This window comes from Triturus cristatus, chromosome 12 (assembly GCF_964204655.1).
Source record: "Triturus cristatus chromosome 12, aTriCri1.1, whole genome shotgun sequence".
NCBI lineage: Eukaryota > Metazoa > Chordata > Amphibia > Caudata > Salamandridae > Triturus > Triturus cristatus.
In genome coordinates, this window is record NC_140595.1 from 38,563,628 (window position 1) to 38,586,546 (window position 22,919).

The 22,919-nt window shown below is 45.6% G+C and overlaps 1 protein-coding gene across 1 annotated transcript in view; it reads left to right on the forward strand.

Annotated features, from left to right (window-relative positions):
- Positions 1-22,919, forward strand: part of LOC146772348 (kelch-like ECH-associated protein 1A) — an 89,944-nt gene that overhangs the window by 10,557 nt on the left and 56,468 nt on the right. Inside the window, exon 4 of the mRNA XM_085640022.1 lies at positions 1,301-1,977. Coding sequence (XP_085496148.1) covers positions 1,301-1,977 — 677 coding nt within the window. The remainder of the gene's footprint in view (positions 1-1,300; positions 1,978-22,919) is intronic.

The window sequence follows — 22,919 nt, forward strand, 5'->3', positions numbered from 1 at the left end:
GTAACTCTCTTAATCAACAGGCCCACATACAATCTCTCTGGGAACCCCTTCCATCGCATCAGCAGGGCAGGGACACAAAAAATTGATGGTAATGTCATCCTACAGTCTGCTTAACCACAAAAGAGCTGCTCCTAAAGTGATAACCACTATAAGGTTTGAGTTATATTGTGAGTGGGGACATCTCACAAAAAATATAAAATATGGAGCTCATGTGTTTTTGCTATCCTACAGTCTGCGCCAGTGAGACAACACCACTGCACACGAGAGTGCTCTGCCCCGCTGACATAAATTGTAACTCAGGGAGAAGCAGATCCTCTACCTCTCTTGGGTGCTTGTGGCAGGCCCAATAGCCAATGCATTACATTTAACCCATTGTTCAACAAGGATCTATGAATACCACACTGTATGGTAGATAAATGCTTAGTCCATTGTACCCTTGTCATAAGACCAGAGGCCCCTTTTGTTGTTCACTGAAGTCTTTTTTGGATATAGTCATGCATTTCAAGATACTGTGGTCCTGGTTCACAAAACTGTATAAATCAAAAATCGGAACATTGCGCAGTTACGTATGCACAGATGTAGTAGGCATTTCAGGAATTAACAAAGGTTTCCCACTGTATACTGAGAAACCAGTACAATCACTGGTCTCCAGGCTTAATCCTTGTAGAGGCATTTCACCAATGTATAATTGTTTGCATAATACAGTTTTCAATTCTTATATCCCTATGCCCTTATGCAACAGCACAATATATTTGACTGTTCTAAGAGAAACCTCTTCCCCTGCACATTTTTTTGGGTGTACAATGCCCCTTCCTTTGTTAAAAAGGGATTTACTTGTGCCCTTGACCGAGGTAAATCTTTCGTTACATGTATGGTGAGAGCTTGTGAACACCCACAAACTCAAGTTTGTGCGCATTCTCAACATTAAAGGCCAACCATATCCTGGAATCCTCATTCCTTCACTCCTTGAGCAAATTAAGTTTTGCCTTTACAACCCATCCTGCTAGAGTCGGACACCATAGCTGCTGAGGACATAGAATTGTTCCATTCTGTCACTTCATTCAGATTTCTTCAATCAGTAAAATTGAATTTGAAATGATTTACTTATTAAGTCAATGGGTTGTCTTCTACTTTATTAATCTGTGTTATTGATCTGTTCACAAGTGCTGTGTTAATGCACTGGTGTGTTTCTTTCAGTGACAGATAGCATTCCTTGGTACTGAAGAGTGTATGTTGGTTTATTATGCAACCAAAATACAAAATTGAAGTTTGTAAGTAAAGTAATCTCCCTTATTTCTAGGTGATCAAAGAAGAGGAGTTTTTGAACTTGACAAATTGCGAGCTAATAGAGTTGATCAGCCAAGAAAGCCTCATCGTACTCTGTGAATCGGAAATATACAATGCCTGCCTCAAATGGATCCAGTTCGACATGAGCAACAGAGCGGAATACCTTCATGTTATTTTCAATGCCGTTCAAATCCATGCCTTGCCACCAAAGTTTATCAAGAGGCAACTTCAACAGTGCCCTATTCTTCACAAAGTTAACTCTTGCAGAGATTATCTCTCAAAGATTTTTCAAGCAATGGCCCTCCACAAACCACTGCCAAGTATTAAGTTGCGTGGTAACCCATGGATCTATGCTGCTGGTGGCTTCCTCCAGCATTCATTGGCCTCAATGGTAGCTTATAACCCCAGGACAGCTGAGTGGATAAAACTCACTGATATGCCATATCCACGAAGTGGACTTGGAGCATGTGTAGTTCATGGACTTTTCTATGCAGTGGGTGGTCGCAATAACTCTCCAAATGAAAATACAGACTCAAATGCTTTGGACTGTTTTAATCCCATGACGCAACAGTGGATGGCTCGAGCACCACTCAGTGTGCCCAGGAATCGAGTTGGCGTTGGAGTCATAGATGGTGCTATTTATGCTGTTGGAGGGTCCTCTGGGTCTGACCACCATAAAAGTGTTGAAAAGTAAGTGAAGATTTTGCTCTCACCGTGGAGCTCCTTTTCTTTGAAATTGAATTTATATAGAGCAATAATCGCCTAGGCTGAGTACGCTAACAGAAGTGAAAAAAAACCCACACATCTATAGATAGATAGATAGATAAGCATTTATATGTATGTATGTATATATGTGTGTGTGTGAGTATTTATATATATATATATATATATTACCTACTGGCGGTCGCCAGTAGGTAGTTATAGTTAGGACCACGTTTCCATAGGAAATCCGCAACATTCTATTTTGAATAACTTTTGCGCCGGTCGACGAATCCTTGCGAATTTTTCAAAATAGGTGGGGCGCTACGCTCCGCTCCTACCCTGAAAGTCTCGAAGGGATTCGTCAAGCGGGGGCTGAGATAAAAGGGGGGTCCCAAAACGCGTTTTTCCCATGCATTTTTCCATAGGACCTTTAGACACAGCTACAGCCCGAACGGCTGAACAGAATTACTTGAAATTTGGCAGAGAGGTAGTCCTCAGGTCAAGGAAGTGCCTTTTGTAGGTTTGGTGTAAATCTGTTCAGTAGATTCTGAGAAAATAGCCTTTAAATCAATATATATATCTGAGCCAGCTTACGGTGCGCTTACGGTGCGCTTACCGTACGCGTACGGTGGCGTGCGCGAGCGCGATTCTGATTGGCCCTTAGATCTTAGTAAACATTCGAATCGGTCGAAACCAGGAAGCGGCGGCCGCCATTTTCTCTCTCGCACTCTGAGGGGGGAGCTGATAAACAAATGCCAAAAATATATAAAGGGGCTGTTTAGACAGCGCCCATGCACATAACCATGTTAGTTGAGTCTTCAAAGATCCCCCAAGGCAAAAAACGGTAATTTTTTATTTTTCGAAAATTTCGCCGATTACGCTTACCGTACGCTTACCGTACGCGTACGGTAAATAATTAATAAAATAAAAAAAACCCACTCTCTCCACCCCGTGTGCAAATGGTGGCCGAATGCCACCATTTGTGCATGGCATATAAGAGCACAGCATTTCCCCAAAAAATTTCAACAGATTACCTATCACAAGGAAGCGCATAATATGTCCTCCATGTGCGCACGGTGCGCGAAGCGCATCGTGCGTACATGGCCCATCTAGCGTAACGTGAGCACGCGGTGCGCGTAGCGCACCGCGTGCCCACCGTGCGTGCACGGCACTAACTGCGTAAAGTGGGCGCGCGGTGCGTGAAGCGCACCGCGTGCTCACTGTGCGCGCACGGTGCGCGAAGCGCACCGTGCGCGCACGGAACGAACTGCGTTAAGTGGACGCGCACGCCACGAATGGCGTGAAGTAACTTAGCATTTAAAAAAACGTACAAATTCACTGAAAAAACCATAGGTTTCACACACGTTATAGTTAGGAATTAGCATTTAAAAAACCTTGCAAATTCACTGAAAAAACCATAGGTTTCACACATGTTATAGTTAGCGGAAATTTTACTGATAAAAAACCAATGAAATTCCCCCGTTATAGTTAGTGCAGGAAACTATAACTCACGCGACCGCAATCTTCTGCTGATGACATATGTGTCTTTATGAAAAAAAAATATTTGTAATATATGTATAGCTAAAAATTTATGGAAGAAGACATGGGCAAATAAGTGTCTAAATACAGTATTAGCATCAGCAGAGGATTGCGGTCGCGTGAGTTATAGTTTCCTGCACTAACTATAACGGGGGAATTTCATTGGTTTTTTATCAGTAAAATTTCCGCTAACTATAACATGTGTGAAACCTATGGTTTTTTCAGTGAATATGTATATATGTGTGTGTATATATATATATATCAGCAAAACAACTCCCTCATGCTTCCTTCTTCATTGGAAAGAGAGTCACGGACCCATATATATATATATATATATATATATATATATATATATATATATATATTTATACTATCTACTGGCGGTCGCCAGTAGATAGTTATAGTTAGGACCCTGTTTCCATAGGAAATGCGCAACATTCTATTTGGAATAACTTTGGCGCCGGTCGACGAATCCTCGCGAAATATTCAAAATAGGTGGGGCGCTATGCTCCGCTCCTACCCTGAAAGTCTCGGGGGGATTCGTCAAGCGGGGGCTGAGAAAAAAGGGGGGTCCCAAAACGCGTTTTTCCCATGCATTTTTCCATAGGACCTTTAGACACAGCTACAGCCCGAACGGCTGAACAGAGTTACTTGAAATTTGGCAGAGAGGTAGTCCTCAGGTCAAGGAAGTGCCTTTTGTAGGTTTGGTGTAAATCTGTTCAGTAGATCCTGAGAAAATAGCATTTAAATCAATATATATATCTGTGGCAGCTTACGGTGCGCTTACCGTGCGCTTACGGTAAGCTTACCGTACGCGTACGGTGCCATGCGCGAGCGCGATTCTGATTGGCTGTTAGATCTAAGTAAACATTCGAATCGGTCGAAACCAGGAAGCGGCGGCCGCCATTTTCTCTCTCGCACTCTGAGTGGGGCAGCAAAAACAAAGGCAAAAAACATCTAAAGGGGCAGTGTATTTAGTTCCTAACCACCTAGCATTGATGAAGGTGTCCCCAAAGAACCCCCAAGGCCAAAAATTCAATTTTATTTTTTTTCGAAAAATCGCCGATTACGCTTACCGTACGCCTACGGTAAAAATTAATAAAAAAAAAAAAACTATCCACACTATCCCCACCCCGTGTGCAAAGGGTGCGCTAAGGGCACCATTTGTGCATGGCATAGGGTATATAAATGAAAATATAAAAGATTACCTTTCACAACGATGCGCATAATATGTCCTCCATGTGCGCACGGTGCGCGAAGCGCATCGTGCGTACATGGCCCATCCCACGTAACGTGGGCACGCGGTGCGCTGCGCGCACCGCGTGACCACCGTGCGTGCACGGCACTAACTGCGTAAAGTGGGCTCGCGGTGCGCGAAGCGCACCGCGTGCTCACTGTGCGCGCACGGAACGAACTGCGTTAACTGGGCGCGCACGCCACGAATGGCGTAAAGTAACTTAGCATTTAAAAAAACGTACAAATTCACTGAAAAAAACATAGGTTTCACACACGTTATAGTTAGGAATTAGCATTTAAAAAACCTTGCAAATTCACTGAAAAAACCATAGGTTTCACACATGTTATAGTTAGCTGGACATTTTACTGATTAAAAAACCAATGAAATTCCCCCGTTATAGTTAGTGCAGGCAACTATAACTCACGCGACCGCAATCCTCTGCTGATGACATATGTGTCTTTATGAAAAAAAAATATTTGTAATATATATATAGCTAAAATTTAATGGAAGAAGACATGGGCAAATAAGTGTCTAAATACAGTATTAGCATCAGCAGAGGATTGCGGTCGCGTGAGTTATAGTTGCCTGCACTAACTATAACGGGGGAATTTCATTGGTTTTTTATCAGTAAAATGTCCAGCTAACTATAACATGTGTGAAACCTATGGTTTTTTCAGTGAATTTGCAAGGTTTTTTAAATGCTAATTCCTAACTATAACGTGTGTGAAACCTATGGTTTTTTCAGTGAATATGTATATATGTGTGTGTATATATATATATATATCAGCAAAACAACTCCCTCATGCTTCCTTCTTCATTGGAAAGAGAGTCACGGACCCATATATATATATATATATATATATATATATATATATATATATATATATATATATATATATATATATTTATACTATCTACTGGCAGTCGCCAGTAGATAGTTATAGTTAGGACCCTGTTTCCATAGGAAATGCGCAACATTCTATTTGGAATAACTTTGGCGCCGGTCGACGAATCCTCGCGAAATATTCAAAATAGGTGGGGCGCTATGCTCCGCTCCTACCCTGAAAGTCTCGGGGGGATTCGTCAAGCGGGGGCTGAGAAAAAAGGGGGTTGCAAAACGCGTTTTCCCCATGCATTTTCCCATAGGACCTTTAGTCCGAGCTACAGCCCGAACGGCTGAACAGAATTACTTGAAATTTGGCAGAGAGGTAGTCCTCAGGTCAGAGATGTGTCTGTTGCAGGTCTGGTGTAAATATGTTCAGTAGGTCCTGAGAAAATAGCATTTAAATCAATATATATATCTGTGGCAGCTTACGGTGCGCTTACCGTGCGCTTACGGTAAGCTTACCGTACGCGTACGGTGCCATGCGCGAGCGCGATTCTGATTGGCTGTTAGATCTAAGTAAACATTCGAATCGGTCGAAACCAGGAAGCGGCGGCCGCCATTTTCTCTCTCGCACTCTGAGTGGGGCAGCAAAAACAAAGGCAAAAAACATCTAAAGGGGCAGTGTATTTAGTTCCTAACCACCTAGCATTGATGAAGGTGTCCCCAAAGAACCCCCAAGGCCAAAAATTCAATTTTATTTTTTTTCGAAAAATCGCCGATTACGCTTACCGTACGCCTACGGTAAAAATTAATAAAAAAAAAAAAACTATCCACACTATCCCCACCCCGTGTGCAAAGGGTGCGCTAAGGGCACCATTTGTGCATGGCATAGGGTATATAAATGAAAATATAAAAGATTACCTTTCACAACGATGCGCATAATATGTCCTCCATGTGCGCACGGTGCGCGAAGCGCATCGTGCGTACATGGCCCATCCCACGTAACGTGGGCACGCGGTGCGCTGCGCGCACCGCGTGACCACCGTGCGTGCACGGCACTAACTGCGTAAAGTGGGCGCGCGGTGCGCGAAGCGCACCGCGTGCTCACTGTGCGCGCACGGAACGAACTGCGTTAACTGGGCGCGCACGCCACGAATGGCGTAAAGTAACTTAGCATTTAAAAAAACGTACAAATTCACTGAAAAAAACATAGGTTTCACACACGTTATAGTTAGGAATTAGCATTTAAAAAACCTTGCAAATTCACTGAAAAAACCATAGGTTTCACACATGTTATAGTTAGCTGGACATTTTACTGATAAAAAACCAATGAAATTCCCCCGTTATAGTTAGTGCAGGCAACTATAACTCACGCGACCGCAATCCTCTGCTGATGACGTCAGATATTACATCACTGTATTTAGACACTTATTTACCCATGTCTTCTTCCATTAATCTTTAGCTATACATATATTACAAATATTTATTTTTCATAAAGACACATATGTCATCAGTGATGTAATATCTGACGTCATCAGCAGAGGATTGCGGTCGCGTGAGTTATAGTTGCCTGCATTAACTATAACGGGGGAATTTCATTGGTTTTTTACGAGTGAAATGTCCAGCTAACTATAACATGTGTGAAACCTATGGTTTTTTAAGTGAATTTGCAAGGTTTTTTAAATGCTAATTCGTAACTATAACGTGTGTGAAACCTATGGTTTTTTCAGTGAATTTGTACGGTTTTTTAAATGCTAAGTTATGTATTTTTTTTTTTCAGGTTTTTCACCGTGCGCGCACGGTACGCTTCACGCACCGTGCGCGTGCTGTGGGCGCTCGGTGCGCTTCGCGGACCGAGCACCCACGGTTCGCCTTGCGCGCACCGTCCGCGCACCTCGCGATTAAAAAAAAATTGTTTTTTTCGCCCTTGGGGGTCCTTCTGTGACCCCCTGACCAAGGCTAGGGGGTCAGGAACTGTCCACTCTGCCCCCTTTTCACGTTCTCCACCTTTTTTTTTCACCCCCTCAGACTGCGAGGGACAAAATGGTGGCCGACACTTCCTGGTTTCGACCGATTCAAATGTTTACTGACATCTAACAACCAATCAGAATTGCGCTCGCGCACGGCAGGGTGCGCGCACCGTGCGTGCACGGTGCGCGCGTATAGATATTGATATGCTTTTCAATGCTATTTTCTCAGGAAATACTGAACAGATTTACACCAGACCTGCAAAAGGCACTTCCTTGACCTTATGGCTACCTCTCTGCCAAATTTCACGTAACTAGGACCTAGTTACTATAGGAAAATGGCAACATTCTATTCGCAATAACGTTGGCGCCGATTGATGAATCTTCTTGAAATTTTCAAAACGAATTCTTTGTTGCCCAAGGGGGGGCCGAGAAAAAAGTGGGGTCCCAAAACGTGTTTTTTCAATGTTAATTTCCATAGGAAACTTTAGACAAGGCTACAGGTCGAACAGGTGAACGGAATTACCCCAAATTTGGCAGGGAGAAGGGTCTTGGTCTAGAAAGCACGCGTTTGTTTATTTGGTGTAAATACGTTCAGTAGTTTTTGAGAAATATCGAAATTTACAGATATCGATATTTGGGAATTTTGCCATCTGATTGGCTGAGGCGTTACGAGTATGAGTTTGCTGTTGATTGGCTGCAAGCGCTGCGAGCGTTTGCAACTAGGAAGTGTTGGTCACCATTTTGTGATTCTGTTGAAGCGAGTAAGGGGGGAAAAGGGCGAAAAATGTGGGAAAGAGGAGGGTAGGAGCACTGTAACCTTGTGGGGTGTTTAGGGTGTGCTATAGAGGGGTGCGAAGTGAACTTATCATACCTACCAGTGTGAAAGTTCTAGGCTACGAAAATTAAGTGAGGTATTGGCTAGTGTGTGATGTTTCTAAGGTGAGCTTGTGCGCGACTCGAGGATTAAAGCGTGAGCCCACACTGTATGTCTTATGCTGTGAAGTCATGTGCCCTGACCGTGTCAGCATGTGTTTATACCTACTAGGATGAACTACTGACCCGTAGTGGTGTGAAAGTCCTGGGTATGGAAAATATGTGCGGTATTGTCTAGAGTCTCATGGAAGGAGGAAGTGTTGGCCACCATTTTGTTTTTCTGTTGAAGCGAGTAAGGGGGAAAAAGGGGGAAAAAAGTGGGAAATAGGAGGGTAGGAGCACCGTAACCTCTGTGGGGTGTTTAGGGTGTGCTATAAAGGGGGTGCGAAGTGAACTAATCATACCTACTGGTGTGAAAGTACTAGGCTACGAAAATTAAGTGAGGTATTGCCTAGAGTGTAATGCTGCTAAGGTGAGGTGGTGCGGGACTCGGGGATTAGAGCGTGAGTTTAAATTGTGTGTCTTATGCTGTGAAGTCATGTGCCGTGGCCGCTGCAGTACAGCTGTGGAAGTAGTGTCAGCATGTGTTTATAACTACTAGGACGAACTACTGACCCGTACTGGTCCGAAAGTTCAGGGGTACGGAAAATATGTGAGGTAGTGTGTAGAGTCTCCTGCTGCTAAGCTGAGCTGCTGCAAGACCCGGGGATGAAAGCGTGAGCCCAAACTGTGTGTCATATGCTGTGAAGTCATGTGCTCTGGCCGCTGTGCCACATCTGTTCAAGTAGTGTCAGTATGTAGTTATACCTACTCGGAGGAACTTTTGTTTCGAACATTGTAACGTGTGTATGGTGCTTAGGGGGTGTTGTACAGGGAGTGCGAAGGTAAATTTGCGCGTATCAAATCAATTCGGTATTTCTAAAGTGCAAACTAATCACTCCTACGGGTCTGATTGCGCTGGGGCCGTAAGCTGAGCTGCTGACGGACTCTGGGTAAAGCCGGTGAACTACTGACCCCTACTGGTCTGAAAGTGCTGGGTACGGAAATTAAGTGAGGTATTGCCTAGAGTGTCATGCTGCTAAATTGTGCTGCTGCTGGACTCAGGTATGAAACCGTGAGCCTGTGTTTGCTATGCTGTGAACTCATGTGCTCTGGGCGCTGTGCCACACTTGTCCAACTTGTATATGGTGCTTAGGTGGTGTTGTACAGGGAGTGTAAAGGTAAATCAATATGGTATTTGTAAAGCGCAAACTACTCACTCCTATGGGAGAGTAGAGGTGGTGATCAAAGCGAGAGCTCTGTGCTGCAAAGTCAGATGGTCTGGCCGCTGCCTCACAGCTGTGTGGAGAATACATTTTGACGAGGGTGCGGGAGTTGCTGTTACCTGGTCCTCAAATAGCGGGCCTAAGTTGTCAGTTATAGGGTGGCTCTAAAAAGAGCCCTTGTGTTGATTAGTTGGAGCTACATATAAGTGCGGATGCACAGCTTCAAGTTATTCAGGAAAACTCGCTTTCCGTGATCTGTGAAGTGTACTCCATCACTTCTGTAGATATCAGCCATATCAAAACGTATGTTGTTGTTGTAGATGAACCCCATTTTGTGGCTCTGAGGTATGCAGATACAGCTTTGTTGAGTTTCTTCCTAGATTTTTAAATCTGAGGACAACATTTTTTGACCATTTCCACTTCTGTCTTTGGTATATATTGGAATATACAAAGACAGTTTGAGGGAAAAGTAACATCAATTGTCCAAAGGTGTCCTTCTTAAGCATTTCCAAAGCTACCCCAGTCAATGTGCCTAGGTCGTTTCCGCCACAGTGCACAATGATGAGGTCAGGGTGTTGGAGATGCAAACAGGTTTTAACCAAAGGCAACAATTGGTGCCACTTCAATCCTCACTGTGCAAACCATTTATTGTCCACATTTTGTAAACCTAGGTCTAAGTCAATACGTCTCTGTTCTGCATACCTCTTGCACCAGAAAATATAGCTATGTCCTACGATCCACATTAGCATTTTGAAGGTATGGAAAGATGTCTGTAGCTCATGCAGTTCTTTGGTAGAATAAGAGATATGTTTAAAGATGGGGAACTACTTTTTATTGCCTTACAAAACGATAGGTGATTGGGAGACGAAAAGCATATGGTCGAGTACGGCCTACCGCCCCCTCCTCCCCTCTGCTGTGACAGAAGCCAATTTAGACATTTGTTTGGAATAGGGGGTCGTCGACCCCCGATCGTATTTATTAACAAACACACATATTTGCAAACAAATATATAATTACGCAGAAATGACAAGACAGGATTCGGTACATTTGATTCATTCCTAGCTTGAACAAGACTCTAATACATAATGTTCCTATCCTAGTCTAAGCATATTGCTGATCACATTTCTGCGTATTCCTTTGGGCCTACGGCAAGGTCAAAACGCTGGCCCCTCCCCCTTTAATCCAAATTGTCCCGCGCACCCTAACCAGAGTGCGCATGCGCAGGGGGCCCAGCTGATCCGGAAGCACTTCCCTCCAGGCAACCCCCATACGTTCAAGACTTACTCCATATTTGTCCCGCGCCCCCCAACCAGGGTGCGCATGCGCAGGGGGCCCAGCTGACCCGGAAGTAGTTCCTTCCAGGCAACCCCCATACGTTCAAGACTTACTCCATAAAGGGGCCATGCAGACAGCGCAGCTTACTTACGCCCGCGGCGGGGTGGCCAACCAGCCAATGGAAAGCGTAACCCCCCTTTATCCCCGCCCCGTTGCAACCAACCGGTTGTAACTGCCCCTGGAGTCTGGTGAGAGCCACATGTCCCTCCCCTCTGGGCGCCCCACTTAATAAGGCGCCCCAAAAAGATTAGTAAATTTAGTCTGTCCCACTGATGACCTTACCGCACAGGCCTGCATAGTTGACCGACTATCAGTTCTCCCCCCAAAACCCAAGGTCATACTCACCTTTGAAAATTGGTCCAGCTAGGCTAAAATGTCGCCCAGGAATATCTCGTTCCCCCACCTAGAGAGGTGAACCCGCAAGTAGCAGACATCCCCTTTTATGCACCCATGAGCAATAACTCTTAATCTGGGGAGTCCTAAACAACCTGTCTATTTTACTATTGATCCTCTGAACCGAGTGACTGCGAGCCCTCACTGATTCCCCTCCCTGCCACTGAACCCTTTGGCAGCATGTGCAACCGCACAATAACCACACCTAGGCAGCAGCGCCTGGCCACCCATGCTGACTCTAACAGCACGGATCCACTCAGGATCCTTCTATTTAGGTGCACCAAGTTGTTACCACCAAGATGTGACATGATAGCATCGGGGGGGGGGGGTGTCAATGGAAGCAAGCGTGTGACCTCTCCGCTCCCTGAACTTGTCGAAACGTCACCCCCCGTGCTCCAAAAAAGGAGACCCTGCAGTCTAACCGCATCGCGCGCGCTGCCCCATTTCTTGCAATAAAAGTTACTTAGACAGGAGACATGCGAATGACCGCAGATACACGCATGACGCTCCAACTTGGCGTCCAGAGAATTGACTTTCATCGCGGATGTGTCTTCTTCTTGGTGAGGTGTCGCTGTCTCTTCCTGCGTGACAGGCCGAGGGAACTCTTGAGCTTTTCCTTTGATCGCCGAACAGCCTTGACTCCGTTGCTTACCATTGCCGTCCTGGACTCACCGGTCCCCTTGCCTGCCCACATCTTGCAGACCTCGTGGTGTGGAGCGCCTCCCATGCAACAGTCATGGATCCAGCCATACATAAATGAGAATCAAAACAGACGATTAGTGTTTTCTATCTTTGGGTCAAAGACACAGCGTAATAGTATGTGTGACACAAAACGAAATGCAAGATATCATATGCACCCAACGCACTATAATTGCACACACATGCACAGGCCATGAGCGGTAGGTACAGTGCATCGCAGAGAACCAAGTGCAGAGATCCCGCGTGACAAACCATAGGCCTCTAATGCGTGATCAGGTACATAGGGCGGACCGGTAGCGAGTGGCACAACACCGATATCCCATGAACCAATGTGCTGGCACCTGGGTGCAGAGCTATTGTATGACACCCTAACCTGGCAGTATACATACCTACAGGTAGAGCACATGGGTGCACCAGTACCATGTGACAACCAACAGCATATATTGCTGCACCCTCCTTGTGACCTAACGGGTTTCTAAATTATAGGTGTCGTTGCAATGGGTGTCTGGGAGCTTTTCGGCCGCCCCCTACGTGTATGTGTAACCGCACACGCGTGCCTAAGTACTCAATTCTGCGTGACAGCAAGGCATGGGACATACTGATATTACATGCTATGTGGCGACATCTCTCACTCGCATTTTAGTAAAGGGGGCCCAGACTCAATTGTAACCTAACCATGCCGAATCCCTACTTGCCTTCCCTGCGACGCGGCCCAAGGACACTTTTTCATGCATGTTGTCACAAACCATCATGAGAGCGCCAAACTTTTGCTCCTAGTTTTCTATTCAGAAAATAACACACTGTGCAGTACCCTGACATCATACTTTTCGATGAGGCCTAGCATAGCCGCAAGTGCATAAACAGTAGCCTGACCGCTGAGATTGCTTAGCATAGCACCAGTTGTATTAAAGGTCGTGCTCAACTAAAGTTTCTTGTATGACTACAGCTCATGGAATGCCAGCATCTGAGCGTATTCCAGTATTGGCGTCAAAACGCATTCTCTCCGAAACATAACAGTAATATGATAAAGTGATGGATCTAATCCTATCACTGTTTTTGTAAACCCATGGGATACAGCTAAGGCACCGACCGGAGAGTTTCACAGAGGTAGGAAGTGTGATCGCTGGCTGAACGTGGGCTTCTAGCACCAGGCGGCGTTAGTTTTAGTCGTGGCTGCCTCACTTGATCAACCATATAAAATTGTTGCCTATGTAATATGTAGCTTGCATGCACAGTCTTACCATTAAATTGCCTCATGGCGAGTATCTAAGTAACTCCTGCATAGAAACAAGTGCACGTATGCCGCTGCCACTCTGGTGCCCAAATGTTACGTAAGCTAACATGTATTTGCAAAGGTCCAAGATCTCTTGTTGCTGAATCAGAGACGGTTATTGCTACCCAACTCAATGGTACTCATTTTATCCATCTCTGTCTGAGACAAGGCTGGATGGACCCATAGGGATCTGAAACTGTGGCCCTGAGGTTAAACACAGGCCACTATCGTCCCCTAACCCACCGGGGCCCACTCTTCAATTTAGAACACTTATGGCACCCTTTGTTGTACCCGCCGCACCAATGTAATTGGTATTTAAAGTGGGAGCACTTAGCATAGAGCCAGGTCAATTATATGAGGAACGATGGACCCTAGAAAAGACACTTGTGGCAAACCAGGTAAAAAACCTTCTTTCCACTATGTGATGCATGCGAATACGTAGGTGCATTAACAGTATTCGAAAGACTGTTTACTCATGTAGGAAGTAGGTGTAGGTAAGTACTTATATAAGACTGGACGTTTCTCTTACCCCACCAGTTGCCGCTCTTTACGCGTTTAAAATATTAACATCAGGCTTTCCTTCAATTGAAGAGCTACACTCATAAGCAGCTCGAAATTCTTCTTACAATGGCATCTGGGGCCACCAATGTGCTTATTGCGCTGTAGTCGACCCTACCCTACAAGCTCTGCAACCTACTAAACCCCTATAACTCCACTTATGTAAGGAGACGGGAGAGCGTTCGTCAGTATTGGTATTCCCCCCGCAACTCCCATAATTAATAGTGAAAGCACCAGCTATTAATTGTATGGCCACCCTTGCAGAGCAGCTCCGAAATGGTTTATGGTTTGCAAGTGGGTTGGTCACCATCCGTGCTGTAGGAATGAATGGCTTGAAAAATAGATAACAGAGGACTGATGTATATCGCCTTAGCCTGCATGAAGGGGTTGAAACACAGAGAACTGATGTCTGATGCATATTCAGATAGGATACCCTACAGCGATACTTCAATTGAATAGTTACCCCTCTAAAGTAATCCTTATTACAATGATGCGATTAAACCTTCCCTTTACCTAAGCACAAACCCGGAGAGAAAAGCACAACATGAACAACACAAGGTTTCCTTCCCGGCTACGTTAAGTATCAATCACGCCGTGTTAACACATGCAAATCATGGCCACTTCCCAGCCCGCAGGCCAAGCACTAAACACTGAGGCTGGTACTGCATCGTTAAAGGGACATCTCTCCCATCCCCCAGCGCCTCCAAATACATTCTGCTGACGTTAAATAATCACTTTACTTAGAACTTTGCTAAGTTCTGATTTCGTAGAAATCTATCAATGAATGCAGACATCTAATTTACAGATGCATTTTACCTGCCAAGCTTTACAAAGATCACCAGCACGCATGCAAAAAGTGTTTCTGCAGATTGCGAGTTAATTTAACGCACATAGCATGGTCAATTTCAATTTACTCAAACACAAAACCTGCAACATGAGCACAACATATTTCTCAGCAACTGCAGCATAGTATATGCTGCTGGTACCGGAATTCAAAACTGAGAGTTATGTTGACTAACCGAGATCAATGTATCTAATTGCATGCGCTGACCGAGCCTAGTTTGCTTCCTGAGGCAGTCCTGCATTCGCACTCGCTAAAGCTACACTAAATTCCAGAAACCGAAGAATAACATGTTCAGCACGATCGCCCGCCAAACAGAACAAAGAAGCAACAACATATAGCACCTGCCCACAGGCGACAACCATCAGCCCTTCTTTCTCCAGTTTCTACATCCTCAGACTATACCTGCTGTCTCACAAGGCCTATCCGTACTGTCTGTTAGTGAAGGTGGAAGGGAAGGATATTGAAGATAAACAGGGCAGAATCCTCCCTAAGAATTCTTAGGCATCTAATGAAAAGCGTATGTATCTTGTGTTCCTTGAGCATTGCGCCTGCTGGCAAGAGTAGTGTAGCGCCTTGAATAACTGCGTTTTAACAGTGAGCACATGGCGCCAAGAGCAGCCAGTGCCTTAAACAAATCACCAATCCAACGCTCAGACCAACCACTATGTGAAAAGCACCCAATTCGGCACCAGTAGCTGGCCCGGGCCCAACATGGTACCCCCAATATAGTGCCCAAGGTCAGCCACTAGCTTAAAAGCGCACCAAATACGTAAAGCATTGTATAGAAAATTGAGGGACTGTGGCTTCCTTAGCAAAAATGGGTACAATACTGCGCCAATAGCCTTGGTACTTAAACACCGACCAAACACTGCCATACATCGAACATTTGGTGTACACTAGTGTAAGGGAAATACCCCTACTGCCAGACTAGCTACTCTCTGTACCCATAGGCAGCCTATTCCTTAACCAGCGCTATGGATTAATACTGACTAAATTCGGGAAGGAGCGTCCGAAACTTCTCTCATTTTTCCTTTCCCCAAAATGTGCGCACCAGATATTTAGAGAGGGGGGGGGTGGGGGGGGGGGATTGGGAAGGGGCCGACTGTAATTAGCGCGCTCTATTCCTTCCCACGCGTTCTCCAATTATGTGCCCCGGGCAGCCGCAGGGACCGAAGGCATGAGGGTCATCAGGTACAGTTTCCCCACCTTACTCGACTAGAAACCAACATAATTACACAGCCCCCACCCGCGACTGCTCCGTGCAACAATAAAAAGGCCCCTCTCCCTTCACCTCTGTGTACCGCAAGTACACTCCACTGCTCGCCCCCTGCTTCCTAACGCTGCGCCGGACTCCTCCAAGGCTGCGCTCCTCTCTTCCTCCAGAACAATAACGACTTCCTCCGACTTCCAGCACTGCTGCGATGTGCGCTCACGACGGCCACACCACGAAGAGCTGGCTCGCCAACGTCACGTCGACGCTTCCACCATCCACCCAGCACCGACCAGGAAATGGCTCACGCCACCGAGATCTCCAAACGCTGCCCCGACGTCCGTATTGCTGCTACGATCTCCGCCTTGCCTCGCACCCTGATGCTTGCGCTTTTGGACGCGTTCGCTTTCCTCAGCCTCCTGACGCTTCGATTCCGGCGCTCTGCTGGACAATAAAGAAGAAGATTACAGGAAAACCTCCCGATGGAGGGTGCACACGCCGATGAGACCTTTCGCGCTTTCCTGCATCGTCGATCCCACATTCCAGCACTGGAGCAGCGACGCTGTAAAGAAGCAAAGAAAAAAGGTTAAGGTCCTCCCGAGGGAGGAGGCACACGCGACGGGTGTGCTGCCGAGGGGAGCGGAGTGCACAGAGAACGCACTTCGCGCTCACCCTGGCTTTAAAGGGGATTACCCAATTACCAGCTGGAACTGGTTCTTGCCAAAGGGTCACCCGCGCCCCGGAAGCGATTGAATCACTTCCGGGGCGTGGAGGAGCCTACCATGACCCGGAAGTGATCCAATCACCTTCGGGGCACGGCCCCCTGACCAATGCGGGGGCCACGGGACTGGCTAGAGACGGGGGCACGGCCGACCGCCATAATGGCGGCGGGGCAGATGCCGGCCCCGCCTTCCTCTTCTTTTTTAAAAGTAGGGTGCACATTCGTTTTGTGGAAAAGCATCTTTGTGATTGGTTAACGTAGAAGCAGTTTCAACGTGGAGTACATATCATAGGCTAAAAGTTGTCAACTCAACCACACCTGCTACTTGCATTTGGAAGGCACTGTTCGAACTTAAAACAATCGTGAAATTTTAACCTGCACGTGCCGTTAAATGTTCAAGATAATGTGGCAACAAAAGATAGTTATGTTAAAAAAGATTGATGAACTTTTAACCTGCACGTGGTGTAGAATGTTCTAGAAAGTGTGTTGATAGAATACGTTGCACTTCTGACTTCTATGTGTGGTTGAATATTAAAATAAACTGTTTATATGGAAAATTAAAAAGAAACCAAGAGAGAAAAGTTTTGAAACCTAAAAGAATCAAGGAACTATTCTAATTTGTTCTTTACATGTATTTATGTGTGGAGCAACAAAATTATAGACAGAACAGCACCAGGAGGAGGAAGAAGCAGGGAGTGGGGGGACGGGGGAAGATGGGCAGAATGGCAGACATGCACAATTAAGTTGTGCACAAGTATAGACAAACAATGGCCAAAATGAAATACACCAACAAGGAGCACAGGTCACACAACTCGCCAACATCACACCAGTGAACGAGCATAAAAGTGAAAACAACGCTGCATTCATAGAGGATGTGTACAAAGGCGGGTCGTTGGTGTTGTGGGATGTCTGCGACCGTGGTCATCGTGGATGAGATGCCCAGCACGTTTTCACTGTCTGTTACGTTGCAAACAGCTGCTCCTCCCTCCTACGAGCTCCCACACTTTTGTACGGTGCCGTGTTGTATCTCGTGCACTTGTACGGCACACCATTGTAATGCCTATTTGCGCATGTGCTGCTGCATTCCAACTACACCATCACAGTGCCGTTTGGAGGTGGTGCATGCCACTTTACAACATCGACTGATGCGGCGCTTGTGGCAGGCCACACCAGAACTTACCGCACTTTCTGTACACGGAGATGTCCGAGACACCCCGTTCCCGTTGTCGGATAGGCACACCCCTGTGCTGACCTGTGTACTCCGGACCAGCACACACTGGTTGTGCATGCAGGAGGATGCGTGCGTAGCTACATGTCCAGGTTAACTGCCAACGCTGAGGTGATAGCACACTGTGATGTTTCAGGGCTGGTGCCTATCATGCTAACACAATGACCAGAGGGACACACTTGCTCAGATGTGGGCTTGGGGGGCGTTGGCGGTCCAGGAGTTGTTCCGAAGAGTCTTGTGGCCCACATGGGTATCCCTGTATCATTTATTCTATGGCACCTGTGGGTGTTCTGGTGTGGCTCTTGGCTGTGTTCTCTTTCATGGTGCAGGTAGTCGTCCTGCTTCACACCATCAGAAAGCAGAAGTAAAATCCCAGGTGCTAACGTGGCTTATCACCGGAATTTGTTTCGCATTGCAGTTGGTGTGAAAGTTGTGATGTGATTTTTTGCCTGTGCAGGACAATATACGAACTGGGCAGTGTATGTCGTCAAGATCCAGCACCTGACACCCGATTCCCAATCAATATAATTACAATGAGGTTTCGTAAATGATTTTGTGTGTACACTGTGAGTGCAGCCACTACGTCAGTGCAATTCAATACAGGATTTTAGTATTTAGAAGAAATCGCAAAGGTGCACTTCGTGTCTTTTTGCACGAGAACGGCTAGTCTACATTTCATTATGAGCACTTTAATGGAAGTAAAGTTGAGATAAATCTAACACACTATTCAGAAGTTGGTGGAAACTGCAGACATCACCTGTATTCCCGCGATAAGTCCTCCAAAATTTAAGACCATAGTGGACTTCATCAAATAACAGTAATAAGAACAAAAAAGAGTTACACAGCAGTTAAGAAAACAACCAGAAACGTTATTAATTTTTTTCTTCAAACTTTATTTCTTTATTAACATATATCAACGATAAAGTAATAAACAACATTTATGAAAAAAATAATAAATAATAAGGTGGAACACTGCTGTGGGGACCATGGATGTGGACGACAGAGCCTGGAAAATAAAGCACAAAATAAGGACGTGTGTAATGCGCATATCAAAGGAGAGAGACATAGAGAAAAAGAGAAGGAAAAAAAAGCCAGAGAGAAAAAGAGACGGAAGGAAAGAAAGGGAGTGAGAAAGGGGGAAGAAGAGAGAGATATAAGGAAGAGCGGGAGAGAGAGAGGGGGGGAGAAAGAGAGAGAGAGAGAGAGACACTGACGCCCCTGCGCATCCATGAGCAAAAAATGACCTGGTGCCACCGAAGTGTGCAGCAGTGGGCACTCCACGTGCCCGTTAAAACTCCACGCATCCCAGATATGTCGCTGAGTCATGAATGGCGGAGACCACATCAGGTGCTTGGCGGATCGCACAGATGTTGCTGAGTCATTAATGGCGGAGACCACATCATCTTCTCCACGGCCCGGCAGATCTCACACATGTCGCTGAGTCATCAATGGCTGAGACCACATCAGCTTTTGGGGCCGCTAAGCCTGTGGAAGTTAAGTTCGTGCCACGTGGTGGTAGGCCCCTGATGGCCATATGAGCTTCGGGTTGCACTAAACCTGTGCATCTGAAGTCCGCGCCAAGGGGGTGGTAATCCCGAGGGCTATACAGATTAGGGTGCGAGTAACCTTCTGCGGAAGTTTTGAAAGACTCTTTATGGTTGAGACACGTGGAGCGTCCGGCATCTAGTCAGCACTGGCAATAAAGGATGTGACGTTGTCGATCTATTATATTTTTCGTGGTCACATGGCCTGCGATGCATGTGCCGGACGGGTGTGGTGTATATGCAAACCTGCCCTCAGGGAGTGGGCGGGAGATGTGGAGAACTAGACCACTGACCTGCACACCAACAGCGAGTACGCCTGCGACAGGTAGCTATGTGGGGCCATCGTCGGAACGTAATCTGAGTGGCGTGGCATACGACGGAACAGGGCAGGGATAGCTGCAATGGCGCGGGCGGCTCGTAGTACTGCGTCTGTGAGTGGAGTGGACAGGCCGCAGTTGTCCCTCTGCGTGCCTGGGTACGTACTGTTCATAACTCACACTACATAAGTATTAAAAAATCATTTTGTGATTCAGTCCGTCAGCTGGCATTTGTCCGAGGTATTTGTGAAAACATATCGGAGTTCTTTCTGTGATAGATACCCCTTTGACGCGGTCTCTCCCCACATCAGCAGGTAACGCACCCTCTTCCCACATTACCATCATACCCCCAACAACCTTCTTAGGCCCGGAAGTGTCCCTGTGCGGTTGGACAAAGAAGAGTCTTAGACATGTATAGATTTACATATAATTTTTTTTATTTAAAGATAAGAACAACAAATAAGACTAAAGGGAGTCTGGTGCTGTGGTCGCTGGCACGAAGTTGGGGTGACTGCCATTCAGGACACAGTTACACATGTGGGATCGGCTTTTGTTAAAGAGGGTTAGTGGCACCCGAAGTATTGAGAGTGTATGAGCCTGTGATGATGCTTGGTGTGGACGGGCCGCACTGGGAGCAATGTGTCTTGGCTATAGGACTGCGCCATGTGTAATCACAACTCTATCTGAATTGTGAGGCCTGCTGATCGTGTTGTAGGCCAGAGATAGCGGTGAGGAAGGGCCCACAACCACGTGCATACGTTGGTGGCGTCACCGGCCTGCGTAGTGCAGGTTCAGTGGCACCACTTGTCGCCAGCCTTCAATATGAAAATACTCCTCGCTAATTGAAGGGAGTGTGGTGGTGTGGTCGCTGCCATGAAGTTTTGGGTCACTGCATATGGAAATATGTCTAACTGATCAAAGAGAGTTTGCTGCTGTGGTGGCTGCCATTGACTTGGGGTCACTGCTATTCAGGACTCGGGACACAGTTACACATGTGGGATCAGCTTGTGTTGGACAGTGTTAGTTGGCACCACGTGTCCAAAATTCAAATTGCGAGGTCTGCTGCCCGCAGTGTAGACTGCTGAGTGTTCGTTTGTACTTGAAAATGAATTTGGTGATTGTACTAAAGGTATAACTGATATAAAAAATGTTCAAGAAGAAAGGATACTAAAAGGATATTATGTAGATTTAAGGTCTGTAATAGTTACTTGCCTAGTGACTCTGTAGTTAATGAATGAAGAAATAATTTACATTGGGAGCCCTAGTGAGTGCAGTGTAGGCGTATGATGAAAAGATGAAATAAGTATAGAATACAATCTTGTTGTTAGAAATTAGCATTTAAAAATGGAATTGTGAGCCATGCTGTCCGTAGTGTAGATCGAAGGCAGTAGTCGGTACAGACATAAGTCTGCGGTGCCAACGTACTAGCAGACACATTGAGCAGGACGAACGCCATCTGTCACGAATGAGAGCTCCACCAGCAAGCTTTTCTTTTTGTGGTGTCATGAAGCTAATGTTCATCCTATCTCCTCACCTTGAACAACTTCTCCCATATCTGCTCCTGTTGGCAAATTCTGGATTGTGCCACTCTTCCATTAAAGTCTACCTGGCAGCAATCTCAAGATTTAGAGGATCAGATAAATTGCCTTCGCTATGGTCTAGCAGAGTGATAAATCAAGTGCCTTTTTAGAGTGTTTCCTCCTCCTACTTAGCATCTTAATATAGTGCTGGGGCAATTGTTGAAGGCCCAGTTTGAGCCCATTCACAAGACAGACTTAAAATACCTGACATGGAAAACAGAGCTACTTTTAGCACTTGCATCAGCAAGAAGGGTCAATGACATTTAAGCATTCACAATTAAAGAACCATTCCTGCATTACAGACAAAACAGTGTTGTGCTGAAGACCAATCCTAAGTTTATACCAAAGGTTCCTTGAGATTTCCATTAGAATTAACCCATAATATTAAGAACATTCTTTACTAATCCCCAAAGTATGGCAGAAAAATCTTTGCATACATTGGGCATGAAGACATGTGTCAAGTTCTGTTTACACAGAACTAGACCATTCCGCAAGGCAGATCAATTGTTTGATGCTAATGAAAGCCTACGAAAGGGAGTCACAGTTTCCAAACAAAGCATAGCAAGATGGATTTCAGCAGCTATCCAGTTCTGTCACAGTCTGGAAAACCATTGAAAAGCAAAGTCAAGGCTCATTCTACCAGCTGTCTCTACGACCACAGCTCTCTTTGTCAGTGTGCCTATTCAGCAAATATGTCGAGCAGCGACGTGGTCCACCAGGCGCTCTTTCACACAGCATTATTGCCTGGATTCCTCTGACAAAAGTGATGAGGTTGTTTAACAAGCAGTGTTGCACCATCTATTTCAATAAGGTGAGCCATAGATATAAATGCATTTCTCACCATCCCCTATATTCTGATAATGTAATTAACTGCACGCGTTAACTGCTAACTATTCTGATTCAAGCATGTGAATCAATGAAAGATCCAATACTTGAGAAAAAGATAAGTTACTTATCTGTAACTGTAGTTCTACAGTATTGGTATCTTTCATAGATTCACATGTGACCCACCCTACTCCCCTTAGTGGCTCCTCTTCTTTTCCGGGTTCTTATATCCCACATGTGCTAGAAAATTTGAGGGACTGCAGCCTCTGTGGTGATTGGCTGAACTTTGGTTTTTATTACTTGATGATGATAAGCTAATGAATTAAATGTTTTTTTAACATTAACTGCATGTATATCACTGACTACTGCTTTCTGTGATACCGCACTCCCACTTCGATAACAGGGAATGATTCAAGCATGTGAATCTATGAAAGATACCAATACTGGAGAACTACAGTAACAGGTAAGTAACTTATTTTCTATATATTGATACACCGCACAAGGCTGCAGATGGTTGACCTCTGTCATCAGATGGTAGAGAGCACCATTCTGGAATTCTGCTGCTGGGATGTGCAGAGTGAATCATTGCGATATGACTTTGCAGCAGATGATTGATCTCAAACTTGGAAGCACATATGTGGAGGTTGCTTCTAGATATCCTGAATGAGGCTAGCATGTGAAAGAGGTTTACAG